This window comes from Salvelinus sp. IW2-2015, linkage group LG32 (assembly GCF_002910315.2).
Source record: "Salvelinus sp. IW2-2015 linkage group LG32, ASM291031v2, whole genome shotgun sequence".
NCBI classification, from domain to species: Eukaryota; Metazoa; Chordata; class Actinopteri; order Salmoniformes; family Salmonidae; genus Salvelinus; species Salvelinus sp. IW2-2015.
Genome location: NC_036871.1, coordinates 22,141,601 through 22,161,889, shown reverse-complemented (window position 1 = coordinate 22,161,889; position 20,289 = coordinate 22,141,601). Strand labels below are relative to the sequence as shown.

At 42.4% G+C, this 20,289-nt stretch overlaps 1 protein-coding gene across 3 annotated transcripts in view; it reads right to left on the bottom strand.

The window, feature by feature from the left end:
* cdh18a (cadherin 18, type 2a) overlaps window positions 1–20,289 on the bottom strand; it is a 69,159-nt gene that overhangs the window by 29,816 nt on the left and 19,054 nt on the right. The window contains exons 1-2 of one of the 3 annotated variants that reach the window (XM_023976723.2): window positions 19,617–20,036; window positions 5,802–6,322 (exon numbers count right to left, since the gene is read on the bottom strand). In XM_023976723.2, the coding sequence (XP_023832491.1) occupies window positions 5,802–6,035 (234 nt within the window). In that variant the 5' untranslated portion in view covers window positions 6,036–6,322; window positions 19,617–20,036. Of the gene's footprint in view, window positions 1–5,801; window positions 6,323–19,616; window positions 20,037–20,289 lie in introns of those variants that run through there. The other 2 variants (XM_023976724.2, XM_023976725.2) reach the window with 2 other exon arrangements.

The window sequence follows — 20,289 nt, the reverse complement described above, 5'->3', positions numbered from 1 at the left end:
ATTGCAAACTGCTGGTGGTGTGATGATGTGGGGTGTGTTTTCATGGCACACATTTTGCCCCTTGATAAAAGTGGATCAATGTTTGAATGCCACAGGATATCTGAACATCATTGTCAATCAGGTGCATCCCTTCATGGCAGCAGTGTATCCATCTGAAAAACATCAGCAGGATAATGCCCCATGCCACAAGGCTAGGATTGTCCAGGAATGGTTTCACAAACATGACAGTGAATTCAGCTTACTGCAATGTTATGCCCAGTCACCAGATTTCAATCCAATTGAGCATCTGTGGGATGAGATGGTACGTGCTATTCGGAGTAGAGGTCCACTACCAGCCAACTTGACACAACTTTGGAAAGCATTGGCGTCAACATAGGCCAGCATCCCTATGGAACGCTTTCGACACCTTTTGGAGTCCATGTCCCGACGAACTGAAACTGTTCTGAGGGTAAAAGGTGCAACTCAATATTAGGAAGGTGTTCCTAATGTTTTGTACACTCAGTGTCTGCAGTAGCTGTGATGAAGGAGAAGGCTATATAGCTAACCAGTCATAGCAGAGCAGAGTTGGGATCGTTCAGATAAAAATATTTTTTTTATCCATTCATCACTCTGACACATCTGAATCTGTGAAAAGTACAGCACAGTTTTCTAGGACAGGTCTGTCTGGGTCTGGACTGCACTCTTTGTACTCCATCCTGACTGAGCCTCTAAGGGGAGACAGGAGGCAGAGAAATGTCTGTGTGGACTTCGGAAAGCTGCAAAATATGCAGGACAGTGACTGTGTCAGCATCAGGAATAATTATCCCCTTTAGGTTCACCTGTACCAAAAGCAATTTAAAAATACATATTTACATATTACACTGAAAGACTTTCAGTCTCAACAATGGGGTCATAACAAAGTGTTGGCCAACATTTAAATACATCCCACTTTCTACTGATCATATTGATCTGTGGTGCCCACTGTAACTCATCAAGCTGATACATGTAGGCAAATGTGCTGTTGAAAATGGCTACATGATACTTAATTGCCTGATGTTTTCCTCATTGCCAAATCAACACCAAAAGAGTTGCCATCTCAGTGGAAGACGAAACCTCAACTGTCACAGCATCTTTGAGGAGAGTGACTTAAGCTCTCAGTCCGCCCCCTCAGGGGATGTATGTGTGTGTGTGTGTGTGTGTGTGTGTGTGTGTGTGTGTGTGTGTGTGTGTGTGTGTGTGTGTTGTGTGTGTTGTGTGTGTGTGTGTGTGTGTGTGTGTGTGTGGTGTGTGTGTTGTGTGTGTGTGTGTGTGTGTGTGTGGATTATTCATTGGAGCCATCTCTTACCAGCCTTTCATCCCACATGTCCCACATGCCCCAGTTTAACCCTCACCTTCGGTACATAGTGTCAATGTCATACATTGTCAGTGTCACGGTGGATTAGTTCACCTGCTATAACTTGTGCATTTCAAGAAGCCACTGCTAGACAATATCACTAGATGTGGCTCCTGTGGTAAGCTGTATAATAAGGCATCAGTCCCTAATGTTGGCATGTTTACGTATTCAATAAGGATTAATTACCCTGACCATGACCATACAAACAATTTATCCAATTTATCACAACAACAAAAATGTCCATTCATATTCATAGAGAAAATGATTTATTCATATACAGTACAGGTCAAACGTTTGGACACACCTACTCAAGCAAGGGTTTTTCTATATTTTAAAAATGTTTCTACACTGTAGAATAATAGTGAAAACATCAAAACTGTGAAATAGCACCTATTGAATCATGTAGTAATCCAAAAAGTGTTAAACAAATCAAATATATTTTATATGTGAGATTCTACAAAGTAGCCACCCTTTGCCTTGATGATAGCTTTGCACACTCTTGTGTTATTTCATAGTTTTGATGTTTTCACTATTATTCTACAATGTAGAAAATAGTAAAAATAAAGAAAAACCATTGGAATGAGTCAGTGTGTCCAAACTTTTGACTGGTACTATATATAACGTTGAAGTCGGAAGTTTACATACAGCTTAGCCAAATACATTTAAACTCAGTTTTTCACAATTCCTGACATTTAATCCAAGTAAAAATTCCCTGTCTTAGGTCAGTTAGGATCACCACTTTATTTTAAGAATGTGAAATGTCAGAATAATAGTAGAGAGAATGATTTATTTCAGTTTTTATTTCWTTCATCATTCTTTTCATGCAGTTGTGGGTGAACAGGGAGTACAGGAGGGGACTGAGCACGCACCCCTGTGGAGCTCCAGTGTTGAGGGTCAGCATGGCAGATGTGTTGCTACCTACCCTCACCACCTAGGGGCGGCCCGTCAGGAAGTCCAGGATCCAGTTGCAGAGGGAAGTGTTTAGTCCCAGGATCCTTAGCTTAGTGATGAGCGTTGAGGGTACTATGGTGTTGAACGCTGAGCTGTAGTCAATGAATAGCATTCTCACATAAGTATTCCTTTTGTCCAGGTGGGAAAGGGCAGTGTGGAGTACAATAGAGATTGCATCATCTGTGGATCTGTTTGGGGAGTATGCAAATTGGAGTGGGTCCAGGGTTTCTGGGATAATGGTGTTGATGTGAGCCATTACCAACCTTTCAAAGCACTTCCTGGCTACGGACGTGAGTGCTACGGGTCTGTAGTCATTTAGGCAGGTTGCYTTTGTGKTCTTGGGCACMGGGACTATGGTGGTCTGCTTGAAACATGTTGGTATTACAGACTSARTCAGGGACATGTTGAAAATGTCAGTGAAGACACCTGCCAGTTGGTCAGCACATGCCCGGAGCACACGTCCTGGTAATCCGTCTGGCCCCGCAGCCTTGTGTATGTTGACCTGTTTAAAAGGTCTTACTCACGTCGGCTACGGCGAGCGTGATCACACAGTTGTCCGGAACAGCTGATGCTCTCATGCATGCCTCAGTGTTGCATGCCTCGAAGCGAGCATAGAAGTGATTTAGCTCATCTGGTAGGCTCGTGTCACTGGGCAGCTCACGGCTGTGCTTCCCTTTGTATTCTTTAATAGTTTGCAAGCCCTGCCACATAAGACGAGCGTCGGTGCCGGTGTAGTGTGATTCAATCTTAGCACTGTATTGACACTTTGCCTGTTTGATGGTTCGTCGCAGGGCATAGCAGGATTTCTTGTAAGCTTCCCGGTTAGTGTCCCGCACCTTGAAAGCGGCAGCTCTACCCTTAGCTCAGTGCGAATGTTGCCTGTAATCCATGGCTTCTGGTTGGGGTACGTATGTACAGTCACTGTGGGGACGACGTCCTCGACGCACTTATTGATAAAGCCAGTGACTGATGTGGTGTACTCCTCAATGCCATCAGAAGAATCCCGGAACATGTTCCAGTCTGTGATAGCAAAACAGTCCTGTAGTTTAGCATCTGCTTCATCTGATCACTTTTTTATAGACCGAGACACTGGTGCTTCCTGCTTTCATTTTTGCTTGTAAGCAGAAATCAGGAGGATAGAGTTGTGGTCAGATTTACCAAATGGAGGGCGAGGGAGAGCTTTGTACGCGTCTCTGKGTGTGGAGCACAGGTGATCTAGAATTGTTTTCCCTCTGATTGCACATTTAACATSTTGCTAGAAATTTGGTAGAACTGATTTAAGTTTCCCTGCATTAAAGTCTCCGGCCACTAGGAGCGCCGCCTCTTGGTGAGTGTATTTCCTGTTTGCTTATTTCCTTATACAACTGACTGAGTGCAGTCTTAGTGCCAGCCTCTGTGTCTGTGGTGGTAAATAAACAGCCACGAAAAGTATAGCTGAAAACTCTCTAGGCAAGTAGTGGCCTGCAATTTATCACAATATACTCTACTTCAGGCGAGCAAAATCTAGAGACGTTCTTAGATTTCGTGCACCAGCTGTTGTTTACAAATATGCACAGACCACACGCCCTCGTCTTACCGGAGTTTGCTGTTCTATCTTGCCGGTGCATCGTATATCCCGCTAGCAGAATATCCATGTCGTCATTCAGCCACGATTCCATGAAACATAACATATTACAGTTTTTGATGTCCCGTTGGTAGGATAGTCGTGATCGTACCACGTCTAATTTATTGTCCAATGAGTGCACGTTGGCGAGTAGTATTGACGGTAATGGCAGCTTTCCCAGTCGCCTTCTCTGGGTCTTGACCAGGCATCCGGCTCTTTGTCCTCTGTACCTGCGTCTCTTCCTCTTGCAAATAACGGGGATGTCGACCCTGTGGGGTGTTTGGAGAATGTCCTGTGCGTCGTCCTTGTTGTAGAAAAAAATTMTTTGTCTAATCCGAGGAGAGTGATAGCTGTCCTGATATCCAGAAGCTMTTTTTTGCCGTAAGATATGGTTGCAGAAACATTATGTACAAAATAAGTTACAAATAACGCAAAGAATACCACAGAATAGCACAATTGGTTGGGCGCCCGTAAAACTGCTGCCATTTCTTCCGGCGCCATTTTATTTATTTTATCCTGCAGCAAAGCACCCCCACAACAGGATGCTGCCACCCCCGTGCTTCACGGTTGGGATCGTGTTCTTCGGCTTGCAAGCCTCCCCCTTTTTCCTCCAAACATAATGATGGTCATTATGGCCAAACAGTTCTATTTTTGTTTCATCAGACCAGAGGACATTTCTCCAAAAAGTATGATCTTTGTCCTCATGTGCAGTTGCAAACCGTAGTCTGGCTTTTTTATGGCGGTTTTGGAGCTGTGGCTTCTTCCTTGCTGAGCGGCCTTTCAGGTTATGTGGATATAGGACTCGTTTTACTGTGGATATAGATACTTTTGTACCTGTTTCCTCCAGCATCTTCACAGGGTCCTTTGCTGTTGTTCTGGGATTGATTTGCACTTTTTGCACCAAAGTACGTTCATCTCTAGGAGACATAACGCGTCTCCTTCCTGAGCAGTATGATGGCTGCATGGTCCCATGGTGTTTATACTTGCGTACTATTGTTCGTACAGATGAACGCGGTACCTTCAGGTGTTTGGAAATTGCTCCCAAGGATGAACCAGACATGTGGAGGTCTACAATTTTCTTTCTGAGGTTTTGGCTGATTTCTTTTGATTTTCCCATGATGTCAAGCAAAGAGGCACTGAGTTTGAAGGTAGGCCTTGTAATACATCCACAGGTACACCTCCGATTGACTCAAATCATGTCAATTAGCCTATCAGAAGCTTCTAAAGCCATGACATAATTTTATGGAATTTTCCAAGCTGTTTAAAGATACAGTCAACTTAGTGTATGTAAACTTCTGACCACTGGAATTATGATACAGTGAATTATAAGTGAAAWAATCTGTCTGTAAACAATTGTTGGAAAAATTACTTGTGTCATGAACAAAGTAGATGTCCTAACCTACTTGCCAAAGCTATAGGTTTTTAACAAGACATTTGTGGAGTGGTTGAAAAACGAGTTTGAATGACTCCAACCTAAGTTTATGTAAACTTCTGAGTTCAACTGTAAATACAGTATATAAAAAATGTATTATTGTATAATAAGCTTACCCATTTGAATTATTTATCATAGGGAGTAGAAATGTATATATGTTTGCTGAAAATAAACAGAGATTAAAGCTATAAACTCAAAATCCTTTCCAAAAGAAAGGAAATTGCTCTAAGCTTTCGTAAACTTACGTCTCACTTAACCTGGTGCAACATTGTTCTCAAACGGCTGTTGCTACTGTATGCACAACCAGGTACAGTTGCAATCATACACTTTGCATTATGCAAAACCATCTACGGAGTGCAATATGTAGGCCTACAGTTTTCCTCTTTGCATGAAAATCCCTCACATCAAAAGAATGCCATTGAAGGAGACCATGAATAGCATACCTTTCCAACATGCTGAGCTTCTGGTCCAATATGTTCCTCTAAAACGAAGAACTGGTTCCATATCCAGCCCCTCTTGGGCCGGTGGTGCACGTCCTTCTCTCCGTCTGGGTGTTTGGTTTGGTTCCTGGGTGCTCTGACGTTGGGCCTGGGCTGGGACGTCCCATAGCTCCTCTGGACAAAGCACAGGCAGATCAGCAAAGGGCAGAGGCAGGCAGTGGTGGCAGGAATTCTCATGGTAGAGAATGTATGCTTCTCTWAGTCCTCCACTGTACCTTGGCAAACAGTGTACCAAGAGGCCACAACAGCGTCTCGACAGTAAGACAGTACTAGGTGCAGATCAGACCAGTCCAGAGATTTCTCCTAAAGTCCATGGTTTATTTCAGTCTGTCCACTAGGGATTAGAACCAAGGTTAATTTCCATGTTGGACAGAGGGGAAAAGAGCTGGTTGTTCATTTGCTTAGAGGATCCTCAGGAGATTTCATGAGGGGTCTGGTCTGAGCAGGTTGCCGTGTTGTTTCCCCTTGAAAAGATAAGAAGAAACGATATTAAGGAAACAGGAATAATGAGTCATGTTTTTCTTGTTGTGAAATCCCCTAATGCAATTTGATGGAATGGCTACTCCGATATTACACTTTGACTCATTTATAGAAGCACAATATTCTTTTCCACAATGTTCTTTTCTMATTTTGACCTGATTCCTGAGAGTCAATTTCCACTGTATGTATGAATTGAGTATTTCTGTCCGCTTCGGATGCAAGCCAGAGGATTCAAAACTACATTGCTAAGTCTGAGCTGAAAATGCTAAGTTGTCTCTGTCATACCTCACAACTGAGAGACATCCATTTTAACATGGCTTTTTGAAAGCAGGAGAGCCACAACTGTATCTCCATAGGCCATAATAGCATTTTGAGGACATTATTTTCTGCAGTCTTTGTCAGAGTATATTACAATGACAAGCTGCTTAAGAGCATTTGATTCTCACAATCTATGACACTGTTACAGAACATTTGTCACTTGGTAAACACCCTCACACAAGCAGAGATGTGGTTCTAACTTCCAGTTGCTGTTAATATTGTACTTTAAATACTTTTGAATGATTCAGTTATTTTTTTATTTTGTGTGAGAAAACAATCTGTAAAAAAAACTTATATCACTCTGTAAAAGAAAGAAGTATATATGCAGCACATGTGACAAGACTTGTTATGCCTCTGCCACTCAGGAAAGCATTTTGTGATTTCCTTTCCTTAGGTTTTGATTTGTTACACAACTGTGCTATTTTCTGATGCATTTCCACAAACCTTCAATCAGTCCACCTGTCAGCAGAGTACCAGCCAAGCTTAGTCGAAAAACAGTCCAACAACAAACAATTTGCAAGTGATAAATGTTTGATGTGAGGCGGCACAGAGTCTTGTCTATGGATGCTATGGTTACATCTTMTTTGTTTCTATGTCTGCATCGCAATAATCCAAACTAACTCTGAAATGTCAAAGACCAATAACAACAGATTATATGTGAAGCACAGTTCATTGTGCAATGACAACATCAAGGATGTGTGTGACCATCCTTGAAATGATTCATGGCTTAATTTGTGTTATTTGTCAACCTATAGCATGGGCTTGTGTTGCATGTTTTCTTGAATTATGTGTTTGTATGTTTTTCTACAATACCACCCACACACCACATACAGTATAGTATTGTAGATACAAATGAGGATTTCTCTGTGATGGGAAGTGGAGAGTGAAAAGCAGGTATACTGTAAGTGCACTGCTACATAACATCCTTAGCCTTCACAAAGGCATGATCCCATTCCCAATGCATATTCCAACAGCAGTCCATGTCTATGAAATTCCATGTTATAAAAGGGTGGCTGTCCTCATTCTAACTGAATATCACTAGTACTTACTGCAATTATAAAATAATTTAATTTGACTGTTCTGCCGTTCGTTCCTTGTCTTTACATTAGGCTCAATTTGAAGCTTAATTTGTCAAGTGAGCATGAAAAGACCACTAGTGGGTGTTACCTGGATGTACTACACCATTCAAGCGCGCACATTCCAGTATTTGTGTATTGCAAATACTGCGTACATCCAGAAACAGATTTGTAATTTTCTAATCATTAACTACAGAAAACAATTCATTTATACTTGTGACACCATTAGGGTGATGTTCACATCAATCAATAACTCTCCATGCGTGCGGCTACAGCTCAGCCTTCGACACCATAGTACCCTCCAAGCTGATCACTCAGCTCAGGGCGCTGAGTCTGAACCCCTCCCTGTGCAACTGGGTACTGGACTTCCTGGCACGCCGAACCCAAGGGGTGAAGGTAAGTAACAACATCTCTGCCACACGATCATCAACATGGGGGTCTCACAGGGTTGCGTGCTCAGCCCCCTCTTGTACTCCCTGTTTACCTATGACTGCGGGGCCACTCACTTCTCCAACTCAATCATAAAGTTTGCTGACGACACAACAGTGGTAGGCCTGATTATCAACAACATTGAGACAGCCTACAGGGAGGTGGTGAGAGCCCTGGCAGAGTCGTTCCAGGAAAATAACCTCCCCCTCCCCTCAACGTCAACAAAACAAAGGAACTGATTGTGGACTACAGGACACAGCAAAAAGAGCACTTGCCCATCCACATTGACAGGGCCACAGTGGGGAGGGTCAAAAGCTTCAAGTTCCTTAGTGTGCACATCACTGACAAACTGAAATGGTCCCTATGCACAGACAACGTGGTGAARAAGGCAGAGCAGTGCCTCACAGCAGTGCCTCTTCAATCTCAGGAGGCTGAAGAAATTTGGCTTGGCCCCTAAGACGCTCACAAACTTCTATAGATGCACCATTGAGAGCATCCTTTTGGGCTGTATCACCCCCTGGTATGGCAATTGCAACATCCACAAACGCAGGGCTCTCCAGAGGGTGGTGCAGTCAGCCCAACGCATCAACGGGGGCACACTGCCTGCCCTCCAGGACATCTACAGCACCCGGTGTCACAGGAAGGTCAAGAAGATCATCAAAGACCTCAGCTACCAGAGCCACGTCCTGTTCACCCTGTTACCGTCTAGAACACATATGTCAGAGTCAAGGCCCGCGGGCCACATCCGGCCCGCGAGAAGGTTTTTTACGGCCCCTGGGATGATCTTGATTGATATTAGAACCGGCCCGCAGACCGCAGCAAGCCGGCAGCCCGCAGATCTTTTACACGCACCAATACTACATTTCCCACAATGCAACGGTGACGCACCGAGCAGTAGGCTGCTTCATTTCAATATTTATTGGCACAGCAGTCGTCAGCATCACAGTAAAATTAACTTTCAGATACCCATCAAAAATGGCAAAACGGAAGGTGGACACTGAGAACCGGGGGTTTCAAACAAGGTGGAGTCGGAGTATATGTTCACGGAGGTAGCTGGAAAACCTGTGTGTCTTCTGTGTGGAGAAAAGTGTGGCGTACTGAAAGAGTATAATCTGAGACGACATTATGAAACGAAACACGCGGACAAAAACAAGAATATGGACATGGAACAAAGGCTACAAAAGGCAGAGGAATTAAAACGAGGCCTCAAATCTCGACAGGCTCTGTTCAAAAAAGCCAAATCACAAGGCCAGGCTGCTGTCAAGGCCAGTTTTATTTTGGCAGAAGAGATCGCTAAATCAGCCCGGCCATTTACGGAGGGGATTTCATCAAAAACTGCATGATTAAAGTTGTGTGACGAAGTTTGCCCAGAAAAAAGGCAACTCTTTTTAAATGTGAGTCTGAGCAGAAACACCATTGCCGAGAGAGTAGACCAGTTGTCCATCAATCTAAAAGAGCAGCTTGTGAAAAAGGGAAAAGATTTCATTGCATATTCCTTGGCTGTGGATGAGAGCACCGACATTTCTGAACTTGCCCAGTTGTCAATTTTCATCCGCGGAGTGGACTCCAGCCTAAGCGTGACAGAGAGTTTTTGGCTTTACGTCCTATGCATGGCACAACTACGGGCATGATTTGTATGAAGAAGAGTGTCAAGATGTGTAAATGAGATGGAGCTGCCTTGGGAAAAACTCGTGGTTTGACAACCGAGGAGCACCTGCGATGTGTGGACACAGGAGCGGACTGGTGGCGAAGATACGGGAAAAGATGCAAGAGGAAAACGCGACAGGTGAGCTGACAGCTTATCATTGTATCATACACCAGAAGCGTTGTGCGGTAAAGCCTTAAAATGGAGCATGTAATGAGCATCATCACGCGCACAGTTAACTTTATCAGAGCCAAAGGTTTGAATCACCGCCAGTTCAAGGCATTTCTGACGGAGTTAGAAACGGAGCATGGTGATTTGCCTTATCACACAGAGGTGCGATGGCTAAGCCAGGGAAAGGTGCTTCAAAGATGTTTCGAGCTTCGTGAGGAGATTTGTCTGTTCTTGGACAGCAAAGGAAAGACACAACACAACTCCGAGACGAAATGTTTCTGTGTGAAATGGCTTTCTTGCTGTGACATTACGAGTCATCTGAATGCAATGAACTTGCAGCTGCAGGGTCGGGATCATGTCATCTCTGATATGTACAGTACAGTGAAGGCATTTAAAACCAAACTGACTCTGTGGGAGACGCAGATGCGGAAAGAAAATTTGAGCCACTTTCCCAGCTGCCAGACCATGAAAGAGAAGCTCTCTACCAGTGCTTCCCGAGCGCACAGTTGGCTGATAAAATAGGTATGCTTGCCGCTGACTTTCGACGCCGATTTGCTGACTTTGAAGCACAAAAAAAGCAGGTTGGAACTGCTCGGTAACCCATTTGCTGTTGACGTGGAAAGCTCACCACCAAACCTCCAAATGGAGTTGATTGACCTCCAATGCAATGATGCACTGAGGGCAAAATATGCGGCAGTGGGTGCTGCGGAGTTCGCCCGTTTCTCCCCCGACACAATGCCCCAGCTGCGCATCCAGGCTGCTCAAACGTTGTCTATGTTTGGCAGCACATACCTGTGTGAACAACTGTTTTCTTTTTGATGAACCTGAACAAAACTCACACAGAAGTCGACTTACTGCTGAACACCTCCACTCAATTCTGAGGATTTCCTCAGCTCAGAGCCTTACCCCGAACATTGATAGAACTTGTGGAAAAGATGGGACACCACCAAGTATCACCCTCAACCTCAAACAAGTGAACATTACTGTGCAATCACATATTTAGAGTTTTTACTCAGTTCAAGTTTAAAAGTTAAAGTTTAATATTTGTTTTCACTGCATGTTACTTCTCCTTAAACAAAGTGTTGTTTTTGATTAATAGATTTTTGCACTTTATTTTATTGTATTTCAATCCAATTATATTTAAAAATATTTCAGTTGAGTGGATGATAGAAAATTGCTATTATTGTTTTTTTCTTTGAAGTAAATTTAGCCCACTTTTGCTAAAATAGAAATATAGGCTACTGATGGTGCCTTGAATACCGGTTTCTTTCATTTAATGTTCATGTTATGGGGATTTTTATATAAAGGAAATTTGTCTTTGTGTGTCTGTTGAAAATAAAGATTACTGACAGAGCCATAAGAAAATATTGCTTTATTTATCTGATCATATTGGAATATATTTGTTAGGTTTTCAGTAGGTTCAATTAGGTTCACTAGACTATATGCGTCATTTAAAATTTTTTCAATGAACTTCGAACAGTCCGGCCCTCGGCTTGTAGCTAAATTTTTTATTTGGCCCTCCGTCCATTGACTTTGCACCGCTGGTTCTAGAAGGTGAACACAGTGCAGGTGCATTGAAGCTGGGACTGAGAGACTGAGAAACAAGAGGACATTGTTTTCTCCTTTTTCTGTACTCCCTGACGAAGGCCATGCAGCCGAAACGCGTCGGTTTTTAAACAACTTTGTTTCTATTGAACATGCCATACTAATAAAGGCATTTTAATTAATTATATGAAGAGTGCCTTGGTCCTCCTTTCTTTTTGAAGACTGAGAAACAGCTTCTATCTCCAGGCCATCAGACTGTTAAATAATCACCACTAGCCAACCCTGCTCTGAACCTTAGTCACTGTTCTAGCCAGCTACCACCCGGTACTCTACCATGCACCATAGAGACAGCTGCCCTATGTATGCTGAACAAGAACATAAATGCAAAATGTTGGTCCCATGTTCCATGAGCTGAAATAAAATAAATGTTCCAGATGCACAAAGAGCTTATTTCTCACACATTTCTTCACATGCCTTTAAGTGAGCATTTCTCCTTTGCCAAGATAATCCATCTGCCTCACAAGTGTCGCATATCAAGAAGCTTATTAAACGGCATGATCATTACACAGGTGCACCTTGTGCTGGGGACATTAAAAGGCCACTCTAAAATGTGCAGTTTTGTCACACAACACAATGCCACAGATGTCTCAAGTTTTGAAGGAGCGTGCAATTGACAAGCTGACTGCAGGGATGTCCACCAGAGCTGTTGTCAATGTTAATGTTAATTTGTCGACCATAAGCCGCCTCCAATGGCATTTTAGAGACCACGTGTAACCATGCCAGCCCAGGACCTCCACATCCTACTTCTTCACCCGGGTCACTGAGACCAGTCACCCGGACAGCTGATTCAAAATTCTAAAGGCACTCTCACATCTGAGCTATCTGTGTTGCAGGTGCATGGTAACTGTTGAATAAGATGAGAAAAAAGAAGAAACTGCTCTTGCTAGTATCACTGCTCTTTAATAAGCTTTACGTATTGGCCTCAAGGCCTTTGTCAGAGCTTTTGTGCGTTTTTTCAATTAGCTCCCTTATGTAGACATAGCTCCACCCACATCTATTCAATGCATCCATGGAGCTATGTCTACAAAAGGGAGCTAATTAAAAAAACTCACAATGRGCTCTGACAAAGGCCTTGAGGCCGATATGTAAAGCTTATTAAAGAGCAGTGATACTAGCAAGAGCAGTATGCCGGTTTCTTATTTTTTCTGATGAAGCTGTGGGTTTGCACAACCGAAGAATTAATGCACAAACTGTTTGAAACCGTCTCATGGAAGCTCATCTGTGTGGCCACTGGCACGCTGTAGAACTGTGCTCTTCATGGATGAAACCTGGTTTCAACTGTAGCAGGCAGACGGTGTGTATGGCATTGCGTGGGCGTACGGTTTCTGATGTCAATGTTGTGAACAGAGTGCGCATGGTGGCGATGTGGTTATGGTATGGGCAGGCATAAGGTATGGACAAAGAACACAATTGCTTTTTATCGATGGGAAATTGAATGCACAGAGATAACGTGATGAGATCCTGAAGCCCATTGTCGTGCCATCACCTCATGTTTCAGCATGATAATGCACGGCCCCATGTCACAAGGATCTGTACACAATTCCTGGAAGCTGAAAATGTCCCAGTTCTTCCATGGCTTGCATACTCACCAGACATGTCACCCATTAAGCATGTTTGGGATGCTCTGGATTGACATGTACGATAGTGTATTCCAGTTCCCACCAATATCCAGCAACTTCGCACAGCCATTGAAGAGGAGTGGGACAACATTAGACAGGCCATAATCAACAGCCTGATCAAATCTATGCGAAGGAGATGTGTCGCACTGCATGAGATACTGGCTGGTTTTCTGATCCACGCCCCTATCATTTTTGTAAGGTATCTGTGACCAACAGATGCATATCTTTATTCCAAATCATGTGAAATCCACAGATTAGGTCCTAATTTATTTTAATTGTGTAACGGCAGATTTCCTCCTCTTCGTCTGAAGAGGAGGTGTAGCAGGGATCGGACCAAGACGCAGCGTAGTTAGTGTTCATCATGTTTAATAACGACAAAACCGTGAACACTACAAAATACAAAATAACAAATGTTGCAAAACCGAAACAGTCCTATCTGGTGCATAGAACACAAAGACAGAAGACAACCACCCACAAAACCCAACACAAAACAGGCTACCTAAATATGGCTCCCAATCAGAGAAAAACGACTAACACCTGCCTCTGATTGGGAACCATATCAGGCCAAACACAGAAACAGGAAAACTAGACACACAACATATAATGCCCACTCAGCTCACGTCCTGACCAACACCAAAACAAAGAAAACACAAAAGAACTATGGTCAGAACGTGACAAATTGCCAGATTTCCTTATATGAACTGTAACTCAGTGAAATCTTGTTGCATGTTGCATTAATATTTTTGTTCAGTATACAGTACACGGAGTCATTGAACATTGCTCACTTTGATAATGTTCACATACTGTTTCACCCACAATATATATATACAGTATATAATGGACAGAAATATATACAGTGCCTTCAGAAGTTTCCACACCCCTTGACTTTTTCCACATTTTGTTGTGTTACAGCCTGAATTTAAAATGGATTAAATCTAGATTATTTGTCACTGGCCTACACACAATGCCCCATAATGTCAAATTGGGATTATGTATTTCCAATTTTTTACAAATGAATTAACAATGAAAAGCTGAAATGTTGTGAGTCAAGTATTTAACACCTTTGTTATGGCAAACCTAAATAAGTTCAGGAGTAAACATTTGCTTAACAAGTCACATAATAAGTTGCATGAACTCACTCTGTGTGCAATAATAGTTAAAAAAAATATTTTTGAATGACTACCTTATTTCTGTACCCCACACATACAATTAGCTGTACGGTCCCTCAGTCAAGCAATGAATTTCAAACACAGACTCAACCATAAAGACCAGGGAGGTTTTCCAATGACTCGCAAAGAAGGGCACCTATTGGTAATTGGGAATTTAAAAAAAAGCAGACATTGAATATCCCTTTGAGCATGCTGAAGTTATTAATTAGGCTTTGGATGGTGTATCAATACACCCAGTCACTACAAAGAYACAGGCGTCCTTCCTAAAGCAGTTGCCAGAGAGGAAGGAAACCGCACAGGGAATTCACCATGAGGCCAAAGGTGACTTTAAAACAGTGACAGAGTTTAAAGGAGAAAACTGAGGATGGATCAACAACATTGTAATAACTTCACAATACTAACCTAATTGACAGAGCAAAAAGAAGGAAGCATATTTGTATTATACAAATATTTCAAAACATGCATCCTGTTTGCAACAAGGTACTAAAGTAATACTGCAAAAAATGTGTCAAAGCAATTCACTTTTTATCCTGAATACAAAGTGTTATGTTTGGGGCAAATCCAATATACTGAGCAAAAGGATAAAAAAGAAACATAATGGAGCTAAGCACAGGCAAATTCCTAGAGGAAAATATGGTTCAGTCTGCTTTCCACCAGACACTGGGAGATGAATTCACATTTCAGCAGGACAATAACCTAAAACACAAGGCCACATTGTCACGAACGTCGTCAGGGAAGTGACCGGACCAAGGTGCAGCGTGGTGAGCGTACATTTCACTTTATTTTAAATGTCGCCAACAAAAACAAGAAACAACAAACACGAACATGCCGCTATTTAGGGCTATACAGGCCACTAACAAAGTCAACTACCCACAACTAAGGTGGAAAAACAGGCTGCCTAAGTATGATTCCCAATCAGAGACAACGATAGACAGCTGTCCCTGATTGAGAACCATACCTGGCCAAAACATAGAAACAGAAAACATAGAAATAAAGACACTAGAATGCACACCCTAGTCATGGCCAGGGTGTGACACACATATACACTGGAGTTGCTTACCAAGAAGACAGTGAATGTTCCTGAGTGGCCAAGTTACAATTTTGACTTAAATCTACTTGAAAACCTAAGGCAAGACCTGAAAATGGTTGTCTACCAATGATCAACAACCAATGTGACAAATCTTGAAGAATGTAAAGAATAATGGGCAAATATTGCACAGTCTAGGTGTGGAAAACTCTTAGAGACCTACCTAGAAAGACTCACAACTGTAATCGCTGTCAAAGGCGCTTCTACAAAGTATTGACTCAGGGGTGGGAATACTTATGTAAATTAGATATTTCTGTATTTCATTTTCAATACATTTGAAAGACAAATTGTACTCTGTCATTATGGGGTATTTTGTGTAGATGGTAAGAAAAAACATATACAGTTGAAGTCAGAAGTTTACATACCCTTAGGTTGGAGTCATTAAAACTTGTTTTTCAACCACTCCACAAATTTCTTGTTAACAAACTATAGTTTTGSCAAGTCGGTTAGGACATCTACTTTGTGCATGACAYAAGTAATTCAACAATTGTTTACAGAAAGATGATTTCACTTATAATTCACTGTATCACAATTCCAGTGGGTCAGAGTTTGTGCCTTTAAACTGCTTGGAAAATTCCAGAAAATTATGTCATGGCTTTAGAAGCTTCTAATAGACTAATTGACATAATTTGAGTCAATTGGAGRTGTACCTGGGGATGTATTTCAAGGCCTACCTTCAAACCCACTGCCTCTTTGCTTGACATCATAGGAAAATCAAAAGAAATCAGCCAAGACCTCAGAAATTGTAGACCTCGACAGAAGTCTGGTTCATCCAGAGCAATTTCCAAACATCTGAAGGTACCACGTTCATCTGTACAAACAATAGTACGCAAGTATAAACACCATGGGACCACGCAGCCGTCATACCGCTCAGAGATGAACGTACTTTGGTGTAAAAAGTGCAAATCAATCCCAGAACAACAGTAAAGGACCTTGTGAAGATGCTGGAGGAAACAGGTACAAAAGTATCTAGATCCACAGTAAAACGAGTCCTATATCGACATAACCTGAAAGGCCACTCAGCAAGGAAGAAGCCACTGCTCCAAAACCGCCATAAAAAATCCAGACTAAGTTGTGCAACTGCACATGGGCACAAGATCGTACTTTTTGGAGAAATGTCCTCTGGTCTGGAGAAACAAAAATAGAACTGTTTGGCCATAATGACCATTGTTATGTTTGGAGGAAAAAGGGGGAGGCTTGTAAGCCGAAGAACACGATCCCAACCGTGAAGCACGGGGTGGCAGCATCCTGTTTTGGGGGTGCTTTGCTGCAGGAGGGACTGGTGCACTTCACAAAATAGATGGCATCATGAAGAATGAAAATTATGTGGATATATTGAAGCAACATCTCAAGACATCAGTCAGGAAGTTAAAGCTTGGTCGCAAATGGGTCTTCCAAATGGACAATGACCCCAAGCATACTTCCAAAATTGTGGCAAAATGGCTTAAGTACAACAAAGTCACGGTATTGGAGTGGCCATCACAAAGTCCTGACCTCAATGCTATAGAAAATGTGTGGGCAGAACTGAAAAAGCGCGTGTGAGCAAGGAGGCCTACAAACCTGTTTCAGTTACACCAGCTCTGTCAGGAGGAATGGGCTAAAATTCACCCAACGTATTGTGGGAAGCTTTTGGAAGGCTACCCGAAACGTTTGACCCAAGTTAAACAATTCAAAGGCAATGCTACCAAACACTATTTGAGTGTATGTAAACTTCTGACCCACTGGGAATGTGATGAAAGAAATAAAAGCTGAAATAAATCATTCTCTCTACTATTATTCTGACATTTCACATTCTTAAAATAAAGTGGTGATCCTAACTGATCTAAGACAGGGAATTTTTACTTGGATTAAATGTCAGGAATTGTGAAAAACTGAGTTTAAATGTATTTGGCTAAGGTGTACGTAAACTTCTGACTTCGACTGTATTTAATCAAATTTGAATTCAAGCTGTAACACAACAAAAGGTGGAATAAGTCAAGGGGTATGTATACTTTCTGAAGGCACTGTAGCATGGGCAATTGTTGCTAATAGCATTAGGTTCACACAGGATATTCATTCTATTGCTACATCCCTCAACATGGTTGTATTAAGAGTGTCAGCAGAAATACATGTAGCTACAGATAACTGTCATTGAGATATAGTGGATATTGCTCTGCAGGTTCTCTCTCTACGCTCAATTTCAGGAAATAGGAAACTTCTACCCCGAAAACACCCACATCTGTCTTTTGCAGTATGGCTAAACATGATTCCAGGCTAACAGCATATGAATCAAATATCCAATATTTTCCACAAATATACCAGGAAAAATTGATAGAAAATAGTTAATTGATTGTCCTTGTATGCAATTCAAGGGTAAGGGTGTTGCAACTATTCATTCTGATTAGTTGAGGGCCACAAAACAGATTAGCAATTGATTAGATTCTAATGTTGCTAATTATGATGCTAATTGGAGAGAAATACTCTGTGGACCTTGAGACTACATCTGAGGCAGTGGCTTACATTATGACGAGTTGTGTACTGTAGCTTAGACCTATGCATATGCCTCCCCTTTTYCCCCTGCACTACGTTCAAGAGTCATGTCGGACTCTAAGGATAACTATGATTTTAATTATACTTAGCCATGCTGTACAGCTAAGCCAATCTGTAGCTTACAGCTAACTAGCTAAATCAGCTACTAGCATGAAACCTAGATTTTACCTATCCCAAGCCAGCAACATACAATTAGATGTATGCTAGAGAAATACAATTACTGGTCACTTCACTACAGTATCTATGATTGAGAAGGCTGACCTTGCACTTCAATATCAAGTCACTAGCTAACACAGCGTTGGGCATGTCAGGGCATTGCCCTCAACACTAGGCTACTGGGGGATACAGTAGCTAGCTGGGCTTAACCTCAAATACACATACTCAGCTTGCTACTTTTATGCTCAAAAGCTTGGACCCTTGCATTGCTGTAAGTGCAGCTTTATGTTTGGAAGTTTATACTACAGACCAAGGTCTGTTGTGTTTTGTCTGCTAACAATTGCACTCAGCAAAGACAACATCTCTGAAATGCTACATCCTGCTTGTTGTTGGAAGTTTGGCAACAATGACATTTTGAGATGTTTCTGTAGATAACGCATTAACTATCTTCACTGACAACGCTGGTTATAGTGGGAGTAAGACATTACAGGACCAACATGAATGCACCACATACTGGTTAAATGAGATTAGCACAAATATGTCTTTCACAAGACTCATCTCTCAGGGTTTGAGATCTACAAAACCAAGCAGGTGGTTTTTGCTCCCCACCAAGAATCTCACTTGACTTGGCTTCCAGTATCCTCTTCCCTCTGTGGAGACTGGAGGGTGAGGAAAGGAGGAAAGACCACCCCTTGTGGAGTTTTAGTAAATCTCAGGAGAGGATGGTGAGAATGATTGCTCATTACAGGATTAGCAGTATACAGAGAATGACTCAAGGGAAAGCTTGACGTGGGTCTGGCACATTGAGTCATTGACATCCCCACTGCATGAGGCATTAGTGAAGAGGTATCCACTAAAGTAGCTAGCAGAGACAGACTGTCCCAGTGAGTCTTTTAAACCTTCCCCCCTCTGGATCAAATAGAACTCAGGAGAATTCCTTTGGCATTTCAATGGAGGGAATTATGCATACATTTAGTATGGATCTCTCTAATCATAAGGTAATGAGCCGCAGCTGACAAATACACTACATGACATTTTAGAATAGCAGCCTACATACACCCTTATGTATTCTATACAAATCAGCACCTGCAGAAATTCAACCCTTCCTCTACACATTAGGAGGATATTTTTCAGCAGAACCATCACATATTTTCCTGTTCTTTAGCCAGTTACATATTTTGAGGCACTAACACAGCCAATTGCTAGACTGCAGTGAATTGATCATGGAGCAGTGAAATTATTCCACAGGATTCCACTCTCCTGTTTAGTTCCATCTGAGAGCTGGAGCTATGAGTGCCTATGAAAAGTACTATGGTAATTTGATATATACCTTGGTGATAATAAAAAGGAGAACTCCAATAAAGCTCAAACAATAAAACCATTGAAAATATGGCAGCAGGGCTCTCATTCTTGCATTTCCCTGGCCGTATAGAGAGGCTCTGAAGCAGTGTGAATAAAACATAAATGAACTCACACTTTTTCACAGCAGCAGCGCTCACCACAGGCAAAAGCAGCTTCAGAGGATCCAACAGCAGAGGCAGCAGCAGTAGCACGACAGACCATAGCAGATATGAAAGCTATGACAACAGAGAGAGAGAGAGATGGATTGAAAGTGCTGAACAATTTGCCCTTACCTTTCTTCTCCAAACAGATGATAAGGTATGTGAACAGTGAGCTGTGAACAGATTCTCCCCTATCTGTCTACTGCTGCTCCCAATCCACCTCAGTGGAGTCATCTCCCCAATCCGCCAGGTTGCTGCCTCACTTGCCTGCTGCAGCTCTGGAGTGGTGCTCTGATTGGCCGACTAACAACACACTGGTACACATAGACACACACAGATGCTCTCACACTCTTTCTCTCTCTTACGCACACATGCATGCACACACTGTCATCTCAGCATTTTCCTCAAATTTGTTACTCTCTCCCACACGCAAACACAACACCGCACACACCACACACACACACAAGCGCACGCGCACGCGCACACGCACACACACACACACACACAACACACCACACCCACACACACACACACACACAACACACACACACACACACACACACACCCACACACCACACACACACACACATCCACCAGCACTCTTCTCTGTTCTCTACACTGCTGCTCAGGACTGGGCTAAGGTGT